This window comes from Triticum aestivum, chromosome 2A (genome assembly GCF_018294505.1).
Source record: "Triticum aestivum cultivar Chinese Spring chromosome 2A, IWGSC CS RefSeq v2.1, whole genome shotgun sequence".
In the NCBI taxonomy this organism is placed as follows: Eukaryota; Viridiplantae; Streptophyta; class Magnoliopsida; order Poales; family Poaceae; genus Triticum; species Triticum aestivum.
The window spans coordinates 31,378,832-31,390,653 of NC_057797.1; the positions used below are offsets into that span (position 1 = coordinate 31,378,832).

The 11,822-nt window shown below is 45.6% G+C and overlaps 1 protein-coding gene across 1 annotated transcript; it reads right to left on the reverse strand.

Moving 5' to 3' along the window:
• Positions 1 to 4,140: 4,140 nt before the first annotated feature.
• Positions 4,141 to 6,906, reverse strand: LOC123184471 (cell division cycle protein 48 homolog). Its single transcript, XM_044596574.1, has 2 exons — positions 6,389 to 6,906; positions 4,141 to 6,269 (listed from the first exon to the last, which is right to left on the reverse strand). Exons 1-2 carry the CDS (start codon positions 6,789 to 6,791, stop codon positions 4,297 to 4,299), a joined length of 2,376 nt encoding a protein of 791 aa, XP_044452509.1. The 5' UTR covers positions 6,792 to 6,906; the 3' UTR covers positions 4,141 to 4,296.
• Positions 6,907 to 11,822: the final 4,916 nt, after the last annotated feature.

Consider the following 11,822-nt stretch of genomic DNA (forward strand, 5'->3'; position numbering starts at 1 on the left):
AATGCTTTGCATGCCTAGTTTGTGTGCGTGCATAAATTACTAGCAATAAAGGAAAGTGCATTTGGGGGACTGGCTTCATGAAGCCCGCTATTATTATTTTCAGCCAAAATACTTTTTCCGTACCTTAAAAAGTATGCACATCAAAATATATTTGTAGCATACACATACTAATTTTCATTAGCATATATATTCATATGTGGTGTACAAAAAAATACAGGTACATACGCATTCTCATTGTTGTATTTGGGCCATATTTTTTTCTTTTTGTATAGCCTGCAAATAGTGGTTTATTTAATGAAGATTTACATATAGTTAGAAAACATGTATATGTTTTTTCAAATGATTTTTAAAATTTTAAGTAGTTATGTCTTTCAAGTGTTGAATTCTAGTAATAGTGAGTACTAGTAGTAGACTGCCATGCAGTTGTTGTAACCCATGCTTGATTAGCACAACATTAGCACATGAGGATAGAGGCATGGTTGTTCATCAAAGTAACGTGACTGCTCACTGAAACGATGTGCCTGAGAAGCCTCTAGTAAGCATGCTAAACTAGACAAACGTACCCATTACCATCGCTTGCTTAATTTTGACTGATCAAGAGATCTAGCTTTTTTAGTGTAACGGCCGAGCTTTATTGATTCACTAAAAGAGGGATGTGGCAGTTCTAGCTAGATTATGAGCATCATCATTTGACTCGCGCTGTTTGTGTCTAAAGATGGACACCTGAAATTCTCTCGCCAAATAATCATCTCCTTGAGAACCATGCAGTAGTCGCCCCTTGATTCACAACCTTGATTAATCTCCCGCACAACAAAGATTTTTGCAACATTGAAATATGTCAAGAGACCTAGTTGTTCCATGCATCAACCACATGCAGGTGTCCTTGGCAGGAGAACTGCTATACAGACGACATTCACAGACGATTTCAGCACGACACTCCATCTCACACCATCCATTCAAGACGCCAATGTACAGAAAGTTGTTGGATTTGGCATCGGCTCAGCATCGTGCAAGCAAATGTCGTCTGTGAAGTAGTTTCGCCTTGGCAGTGTGTGGGCTGGATTCCACTTCTCAGTAGTTCTCTAGTACGTTGTGCCCCTCCTGTGACACGTGCAACAATGTAGCCCGAAAATTGACTGAAAGAGCAGGCAAACTTATTTTTATATTTTATTATTATTATTATTATTATTATTATTATTATTATTTGTATGTATATATACAGATGTGTTGTATTTTTTCCATGGTAACAGATGTGTTGTATGTGTGTGCGAATTTTGAAGAATAGGCATTTATACGCGACATATACAAAAACATAAATGTATGAACCAAAATGGGCATATCTTTTGTTGCTTTTGGGACAGAATTTATCATTTTTGTCTAGCCTACAATTTATTATATTTTTTATGAAACTTTACATACACTAGAGAACATGCATATGTTTTTGCAGAAAAAAAATTGAATTTCTTGAAACTTTAATTTCAATTTTTGAAACATACCAGGCTCCATGGAGCCCGGGACCTACACTATTCGATCTTCCTTTGTTCAAATGGCCAATGGTTTGTAAATTAGCTGCTAGGTTAGCTCTGAATAAAAGCATTTTAGTTGTTCGTGCACATGGATAGGCTGGTTAGGATAATATGGAGCGCGCGCGCGCCCACACACACACACACACACTTTTTGGGTCACGCGTCTGCACCACGATTAGAAAACTTAGATTTGCATATTCTGCACATCTTCATGTTTGCTTTAAGTTTTTTTTATAGTAAAACTTATAACGGTAGACGATTATAAATGATTTATTCATAAGTTTTTAAGTTCCATAACATAAGCTGAATAGGAACTTTGTGTGGGAAGTGCGAAATCAGGTTTCCAAATCATGGCACAGATATGTGGCCCACAAAGTGTGTGCGCGCCCCCTGCGTGCCCCTTCGAATTTCTCTCAAGAAATGGCCTAGTAAAACACTGATGCACTTCTAAAGTTCTAAGATGCATTTTTATTATTATCTTAGAGAAATTGATTGCCCAAATTAGTTTCTAGGATACATAGGATAGTAACTTCTATTTTGCTGATCCATGAAGGATTTGACTTTCCATCCCTTCAGCTCCTCGGGTGTGGGAAGTACAATAAATTGTAATATTTACTTGCACATGGAAATATGATATGTGGAGGAATTGGTAAAATGAGAAAAAAGCAACTCAATGTTGTAGTTCTCATAGGTAGAGGTTTTTCCTTTGGTGTAACACATAATTTCCTTCTAATTCTTGCGACAGGCAGCCCACAATGGTTGCCAGATGGAAGTAGAAGTTCGTCCTCACAAAGATGAAACACTATCAGGTGAGCTCCGACTTACCGCCCATGGTTGCTCTTTGTGAACCCAAAAAGTATGTTTTTGCCACCACAGTGGTTTCTTGTCTCATTGCATCTTGTCTTTCCAGGCCGCTCTCGATGATAGGTGCTCTTCTTTGATTTGAATAAGAGTTGTAGATGTTTGCTTTTGAATTCAGTTATGATATATATTAATGGTCTCTGCCCATAGCTTATATGGCATCTAATTCTATTATGTATCCCTCGGGTATATGCAAGTATGCCCTGTTACTAACTTACTTACAACAATTCTTGATTTCTTTAAACTGGCCATGTATGACTTCATTGTCCTCATAACTCACTTTTTCACTACATGAGGTAAACATGGATTTGATATATACTTGTTGGAGGTAGAAATGATATTAGGTTCACCTTCATATGTTGATGTGCCAAAATTAGGGTGCTTACAAACCATGAGTTTCTCCCTTGGTGCATTTTAAAACTGCCAGATCATGGATTTTACAGAAAATAAAGCTATAAATTAGCATTTAGTTTGTGCTATGATATGAAGTGTACAATTCCTTTGTATGTGCACAAAAACAACACTTGCATAGGCAACATATATGATGAAACTAAAATAAGCTAGCATTCCATAGTTGCAGTGGCAAATAAGCTTCTATTTATCTTCATTTTAGCCCAATTGTAGTTGAGTAAATTGCATGGTATGCTTTATAGTTTCTACTACACTATAGCTCATGTTGTTTGTCTATTCAATTTTTCTGCTATTGCTTAAACCATCGAGGGCTTGGCCTCACATTAGGCCCAAATGGGGAGGATCAAGGAGTCTAAGATCAATGAGCCTTTCATCAATTCATAACTACAGTATGATATAGGGGTGGATGTTCTACACACAGTCAAGGGTATCTTATTGTCTTGTTTTCCTCCACATTATTATAATAAAATTAGGAAAATATTAGGATGTAACATGTGGTATAATCACCATACGGGATAGTTCCATGTTTCCTTTTTTTAACAAAAGGTGGATTCTATTGACTCAAACTGAAGCATCAAAGGGATACAAAACACAATGAACATGCACCTGGTCTACATGACTAGGTTACACACAACCAAACACCATGCACACACACAACGAATCACTGCGACAAAGAGGAGACTCATACAGGACCAAAGTTATGGCTAGGCGGAGGAAAAAAAATCTGAGACAAGCAAAACAACGATCATGTGCACCAACCATCTCTTGACATCACAAGGATAACGGGAAAGATTCTTCAACAACGCCTCCTGGAAGAAAACGATGCTTAAGCGCCATTGGGTTTTCACCCCAAAGTCAAGAAATCCGAGCAATACCTTCAACAAAAGGCGTCCCCTTCTCTTGGTCAGAAGTTGCAGTGTTCCCGAGTCTAATTCAATGTTTGGGTAAGTGCCAACAATAGTGAACCATATTATGATCTACCATGACATCATTATATTATTTCTGTGGGGATTTGTGGCAACTGTCGTTCTGAGCTGATGTGCACGTCCTGTTTTTTCTTCTTCTATGATCCAGGAGCCTGGAATTGAACAGATGGGTAGAGCCATCTGCTACTCACAACATATCTATATTTCGATTTGTGCCAAATTCGTGTAAAGAGTTTTAGGACAGAAGAAATGCATTGCAGCTTTATGTAATTCATTCATGGATATCTTCATGTGTAAACATATTCAGGTCATTGTACGTGTTTATGTATTTCTTTCACGGCTCTTGGCACGTTTCGTAGAATCATATCAATACCAATATCTTTCATGTTTGAGAAAAGATTGAACAAATATGCCTCTGAAATGAACAAAGATGAACAACTAACACGCGTGTTCATCCGAGATAACTTGCCTCATCACAGCACAAGCCGTAGCAAAGTTCTCGCAAACTATGTAAAAGTAAAGCAGAACCATGCTGTTCAAATCTGCAAATTACAAATCCTAGATGTTTTGCCTCAGTAGAGCGAATCCTCGTCCATGGAAGCGTCGACGTCCTCCGCGGCCTTGAGCTCCAAATGCCCCTGCGGCGGGCCTGCTACCTGCGGCTGCGGCGCCTCCTCCTCGAAGCTCCCGCCCTGCTTGAACTTGCGAGCAAAGTACTCGTACTTGAGCACGTCCAGGTCGCTGACGCTCCGCCTCGCGTGCTCCATGGCCCCCAGGAAGTGCTTCCGGGTGATCTCGGCGCCGGCCATGGCCGCGGCCTTGCCGACGAGCGAGCTCCTCTGGATGACGTCGCGCACCGCCAGCTTGCACGCGCGCTGGCAGATCTCCGTGATGTCGGCGCCGCTGAACCCTGCCGTGGAGCGGGCCAGGTCCGGGAGGTTGACGCGCCTGGACAGCGGGGACCGGCGCAGGCACGACTTGAAGATCTGCAGCCGCGACGCCTCGTCGGGGAGCGGGATGTAGATGAGCTGGTCGAGCCGCCCCGGCCGGAGCAGCGCCGGGTCGATGATGTCCGGCCGGTTGGTGGCCCCGATCACGAACACCGTCTTCTTGGCGTTGATCCCGTCCATCTCCGTGAGCAGCTGGTTCAGCACCCGGTCCGACGTGCCGCCCGCGTCGCCCACGCTGTTGCCGCGCTTGACGGCGATCGAGTCCAGCTCGTCGAAGAAGAGGACGCACGGCGCCGACTGGCGCGCCTTGTCGAACAGGTCGCGGACGTTCGACTCGCTCTCGCCGAACCACATGGTGAGCAGCTCCGGGCCCTTGACGCTGATGAAGTTGGCCTTGCACTCCCTGGCGATGGCCTTGGCCAGCAGCGTCTTGCCGCAGCCCGGCGGGCCGTAGAAGAGCACGCCCCGCGACGGCTCCATGCCGAAGAACTCGAACATCTCCGGGTGCTCCACCGGGTACTGCACCGTCTCCTGGAGCTCCCGCTTGACGTCCTCCAGGCCGCCCACGTCCTCCCACGACACCTTGGGGACCTCCACCAGCCCCGTCTCCCGCAGCGCCGACGGCTTGGTCACCTCCTTGGCGTGCACCAGGTCGTCCATGATCACCGACATGGAGTTGAGCACCTCCACGTCGATGGTGTCCGCCTCGAGGTCGATCACGTCCATCTTCTGGCGAATGCACTGGAAGGCCGCCTCCGAGCAGAGCGCGGCGAGGTCGGCGCCGACGAAGCCGTGCGTGTCCTTGCCGATGCGCTCCAGGTCGACGTCGTCCGAGAGGGGCATGTCCTTGGAGTGGATGCGGAGGATCTCGAGGCGGCCGACCTCGTCGGGCACGCCGATGTCGATCTCCTTATCGAAGCGGCCGAAGCGCCGGAGCGCGGGGTCGAGGCTGTTGGGGCGGTTGGTGGCGCCGATGACCATGACCTGCGCGCGCGGGCGGAGGCCGTCCATGAGCGTGAGCAGCTGGGACACGACGCGGCGCTCCACCTCGCCGTGCGTCTTCTCGCGGTTGGGCGCGATGGCGTCGATCTCGTCCATGAAGATGATGGACGGCGCCTGGGCCTCGGCCTCGGCGAACACCTCGCGCAGGTTGTCCTCGCTCTGGCCGGCCATCATGGACATGATCTCCGGCCCGTTGACGACCACGAAGTTGGCGCCCGACTCGGCCGCGATGGCGCGCGCCAGCAGCGTCTTGCCGGTGCCGGGCGGGCCGTAGAGCAGGATCCCCTTGGGCGGCTTCACGCCCAGCGTCTTGAAGAGCTTGGGGTGGCGCAGCGGCAGCTCGACCAGCTCCCGGATCTGCGCGAGCTGCTTGCGGACGCCGCCGACGTCGTCGTAGCCCGGGCCGTCGAGCCTCTCCTCGTCCTCCCGCTTGACCGGGCTGGCGTCGTCGCAGAAGACCTGCGTGCCGGCCGCCACGATGACGCACTCGTCGGGGTCCGTGTCGACCACCTTGAACTCCACGGCGTGCATGTGGCCGTGCACCACGAACCGGTCGCCCTTGCGCACCGGCCGCCACGCGCCAATGAAGTAGGCTGCAAATCCATCCATCCACGCGCAGAGCAGAAAGAATCAATCAACAGCTCAAGAAGACGCAAGAATCAATCGACAGCTCAAGAAATGGTTGACGACGGTTACTAGAGAGAGGACTTACGCTTGACGTAGGCGTCGAAGAGGTTGCCGCTGATGCCGTCGACGGAGTCCTCGAAGGGGGAGATGGCGACGCGGGCGGCGTCCTTGACGCCGGGGCAGGGAACGACGGTGACGAGGTCGCCGAGGCGGAGGCGCAGGTTGCCGCGGACGACGCGGTTGACGCGCGCCAGGCCGTCGGGGCACGACGCGTCCTTGGCGGCGTAGCAGACGGTCTCGCGGCGGCGCTTGCCGCGGAGCGCCACCACGTCGCCGTTGAAGAGGTCGAGCGCGTCCATGGTGCCGGGGCTCAGCGCCACCGTCGAGCTGTCGACGGCGACCCCGCCCTCCGCGTCGTCCACCACCAGCCGGTTCGGCGCCTTCTTGCGCTCCAGGATCGCCGTGCTGTAGTCCTTCTTCGGCTCCATGGCGCTACGAGCGTGCGTGGCAACGGCGGCGATCGATCGATCAAGCTTCCTCGGCCGATCTGATCGGAGATCGAGCGAGTCGGCTGGATCGAGTCGATGGCTGGCCGCCGGGGCTCTGGATGGAGGCTTCACGGCGTCGCGGTGGGGGTATATATATAGCGAGCGGGAACCGACGTACGTGGCCGCCACGGAATCGACCGACCTGAGTTCAGCTTGCATTGTCGGTTACTGTCACGTCCGGGAACTCATTTTTTCCTTTTTTGATTGCGGTCTGCAATGGAAATTGCAAACCCTTCGTCGGCTATACTTAACATAGCGCTCTCTCTCTCTCTCTCTCTCTCTCTCTCTCTCTCTCTCTCTCTCTCTCTCTCTCTCTCTCTCTCTCTTCCATGGTACCATAGCTTACTTGTGTGCCACGTAAGCAAATTGCTGACGTGTACGCTCCGCTTAATAGAGTGTGTGTGTGTGTGAGAGAAAGATGGTCTTTCTATCTTCCTGGTCCTGCAACTGATGCATATTTACAACTTCCCCCGATCGGGCGGTATTGTCCTTCCCCGAACAACTCATGAATTCCATCGTCCGGGCTTCTGCTCCGCCTTCACCTTCTCATCCCATTGGTGTCATTGCATTCTCGCCTCCTTTCCAAGTGGACATGCGTATGCCTTCACCTTTGCCTGATCATGTGGCATATGTCGCCCCGATAGGAGAAGCGCACGGGGAGATGGGGCAAATTGATCATCGATCACGTGACTCTAATTTATAATTTATGTGCACTGCACAAACAAGATTAGTCGGAAGCGCACTGCAACATCTATAAGTTTGCCATCTATTTGAACTTGTCTGCATTTATTAAAATGATATTCAATACCTACCGCACCCCTTGCACAAACTTATGTGTATTACATGTGTGATTGTGTCAACGATTTTCGCCTCCAATCCGAGAAGCTGAGGTCTTTACTGAACTCACCACCCCAAGCCATTCCCATTGAGTTGAAGCACTGACTAGAATGTGAAATCTGCAACTTCTGATTTGGACATATATGAATGTATGAAATGCAATGCAATGCAATTATGAGATGAATATGGATGTATTGTGAAATTTTGTGAGTGTATATGAGAGCAAGCCGCAACAAAAATCTAGACTTCCACCTCCGAAATGGAAATAGTTGTTGTATTATGAGTGTTGGCCGAAAGAAAAACCAAAATTCCACCTCGTATATGGAAATATAGAAAGTTATGTTCCAGAAACCGCATGAAATGTTCGTGAATTGGAGGTGGTTCTAAAAGAAAAGTTACATCTCTAGTGTTCAAAGTATTGGAGGTCGTTTGCCTTTGGAAACCGCTTGTAGTGTGAAATCATTACATGCGGTTATGCATCCGCCTCTAATACTTCAAATATTAATGACACATGCTTAGATGCGGAACGGGAAACTGTCTCTGGCCCATATACAAAAACCTCCTCTAAAGTTCACTCTTATATTAGTTGGGGTTTTCAATTGCAACTCTTTATTACAATAGCCCTATGAATAACCATTTTTTAATGGCACATGTCTTGGGACAAACCGAGCATGTTTCTTTCCGTAGGGTTTATTGACATCCCACCTTGCAACATGGAATGACACTTGGAGCCCATCGAGTTGTCTAATGAGCCTGGCATTTTCAAATGAAACTCACAATAGAATGGAAAGTTTGACATAAAATTGTTATACATGATGATGGCTCACACTGATGTATATGTGGATAATAAAAACTGTGGAAGCTAAAACTGTGTCTCAGATATTCCTATGGTTCATGCATCAAGGGATAGTCTTGACTAGGGACAACCTCGCTTGTTGAAACTAGAAAGGTAGTAAGCGTTGTGCCTTTTGTCCTCGTAACAAGTCATTCTTTGAACGTAAGCATACTTGTTTGGTATGGTCCATAGGCCATATAGCTTCAAACATCTAACCATCCAGTAGCGCACATAATATGATTGCCAACTAGTTGAGGGGTATTGACAAAAAGTTCCATTCACATATTTGTTGTTGGGGAGGGGGGGGGGGCTCGTGTTGGACTCTGTGGCATTCTAGGAATGATGTGGTTTTTAATTAAAAAAATTTGTTTCAGCTCTCGTGCTAGTTATTCACGCATGTACATACCGGCTCCGTACTTGGTCTATTCTAAAGATACCGGGTGATAGAGACCTATTTTCCATGGTGTCTACTTGGCTGAAGCTTACGGGCATAGAGGTTTTCTTCAACCATGGGTGACGGTGTAGTTTCAGATAATACTTCCTCCATCTTAGTTTCCCCCCTTTTTCCTGTAAAATGGTTTATTTTTCTTTTTTGTCTAGATGTGTTGTCTATGTGCATCTTGTTATGCAGAGGCTGGGCGCTTGCTCAGTGTGGTTGTATCAAATGGTTTCTTTGCTTTATTATGCAATAAGATGAGTTCTTCCATTATCAGTTGGCACTTTCAGATTCTAATGATGACATATGAGTACAATGTGTCAATTTACATGAGCATGCTAATCCCTCTTGTATAGGTTCATATGACAGCCATCTAATGCATTACAAAGACATTCAAAATACAAAATAAATGATTATTGTAGATTAAACTGCAAAAGGTCAAATAAAAACATATAACGCAAGTATAATAAAATTTCATAAAGACGAATAGTGCATACCTTTAGCTTATGTTCATAAGCTATCAAAGAAGATTAATCATGCACACCTACAACATCATCTTCCTTTCGAGATAACTCGTTTTCTGTTCAGAGGTCTCTTTCCTACTTGAATATATTATTAGACTAACTCAGATACATCTGTTTAGTGTTGAAAAGTTCTAAAAAAACCTACATAGATTATCACACACCAACTTTGATCTATGCTACGTTAGTTTCTCTAGTATTGATCTCCTTTTCACTTGTCAATGCATTACAGTTATCTGACGAACCTAGTTGGCTTCTTTTTATCACATCATTTTTGGTAGACATTTTTTCTGTGGTACAAAGAATGCCTCCAAGAATCCTCTCTTCACAGAACATACACTTATTTTCGGTAGACATATTTATGTGGTACAAAACATCGGTTGTAGACAGACTTTGCCTTGCCGGCCTCCACGCGACCTTTGTCTTGCCCGGGATCTTATGTCTCCAAGTTTTGTCCAAGCTATCTCCTCCTTCTTCGTACTAGAACTTCAAGAGCTGCCATCAAGCCAAGCTTCTCTTTTGTTATGCCTATGACGGTATGCAGTGCATACCAAAAAGGTCCCAAATTTCTCCACTGTCCACGCCCAACAGTCCTCCATGTTGGTCAATGGTAGCGGAATTTGACGCTCTACCTCCACATCAACAAGGAGAAGATGGTATTGCAACATCTCCATATTTCATGCCCTAGATGCTTGGTGAGTTAATTCACATACCCTAGTTGGGCAATCCTCTTTTACTAGTGCAAAAGGCCTCATCATGTTATCCCTTAGTAACCAATTGTCGTTCTAGATGTGAGTGGTTTCTCTCTCCCCCAATTCTCCTTTATTAGTCTTTGTTTCAAGATATCTCTTCCATCTAGGATTGATCTCCAAATCTATGATGGTCGCAGCCCCAATTATGGATTCAAGAAATTCGTATTGGAAAAATATGCAACCTTAAGGATCTGAGCTTTTAGATAATTTGATTTCCTGAAGAATTCTCCATCCTTGTTTGCCAATAACGCCAAGTTAAACAACTCAATTTTCCTAAACCACATTCCTCCCAAATACTTTGGTTTCCTTCCGTGAAATCCAAGTTGTTTTCCTTTTACCTTCCTTGGTTCCCCACCAAAACTTTCTCAACTCGGAGTCAGTGTGTTCACACAAGCCCCCTAGGAAGTTTGAAGCACCCCATAGCTTATGTGGGCAAAGCTTGTGCTACTGATTTTTGTAAGAACCCCCTTTCCAGGCACAAAAAATAATTGTTCAATCACCCTTTTATTCTTTTCCACAATCGATCCTTCACATACCTGAATACACCATTCTTCGATCTTCACACCTCTGTAGGCATATCGAGGTATTTTTTATTCAATAAGTGCTACTGATTGTACCTCTAAAACTTGCTTCACTTCAGCCTTCAAGTCATTGGGACAACCCTTGCTAAAGAATACAGAAAATTTCTCCAAATTTACTCTTTGATCCGAGGCATTGGAATACAAGTTTAGAACTTCTCTGATTTCCTTGATGAATACCTCTCGAAGGAGGAAAAGAATCTAGTCCAGTACATCAAAAACTACCAAGAAAGAAATCTGAGGCAACTAATCAACGGGTACCCTCTAGGGCTTCCTGTAGCGGACAGTTGTGCTTCAAACTATGCTTCTTGAAAAGTGAAAGGCATAGCATAGCTATGCTACACGACAAATCTCACATGTACTTCTCGAAAAGTGAAAAAAGCACAGCTGTGCTCAGAAAGTTGTGCTTCTCGAAAGTGAAAAACACAGTTGTGCTTCACGGTGAAGCATAATTGTGTTTTCAGAAAAGTAAAAAAAACACAAAATTTGTTTTCGTGTGGAGCATGGTTGTGCTTCCGGTTTCTTGTTTTAGTTTCTATTCAATTTTGTTTCGCCCTGTTTTCGTGCTTTTCTGGGTTCCATTTTTTGCTTCTATTTTCGGAAAAAATCATCCAAATTTATTAATATGGGATTTAGTTTCAAAGATCTAAACGCCAAAACACAATGATGACAACAAATTGTGATTCGGGCATGCCGTTTAAGAGAAGGCAATAAGTGTCTCACCTATGATGTGCCATTTGTCAACGCTAGAGAAGTGTGTGTGCAGGCGTTCGTAGGGGTGAGTGTATGCTCATGTATATGAGTGACTTAATTGTACCGCATTTAGAAAAAAAATGCTATACAAGGTGTGAGTGACCTTTACCAGAGGTACCCTTAATAATACGTAGTTTTTTTTTGAGAAACACGGTACCCTTAATAATAGTGATTTCGAAGAAACCATCCCCGGAAAATGGGTTGCACCGTGGCAGGAAGGGCCCGGTAGGCCGATATTATTTGGGCCGTGAGCTGACCG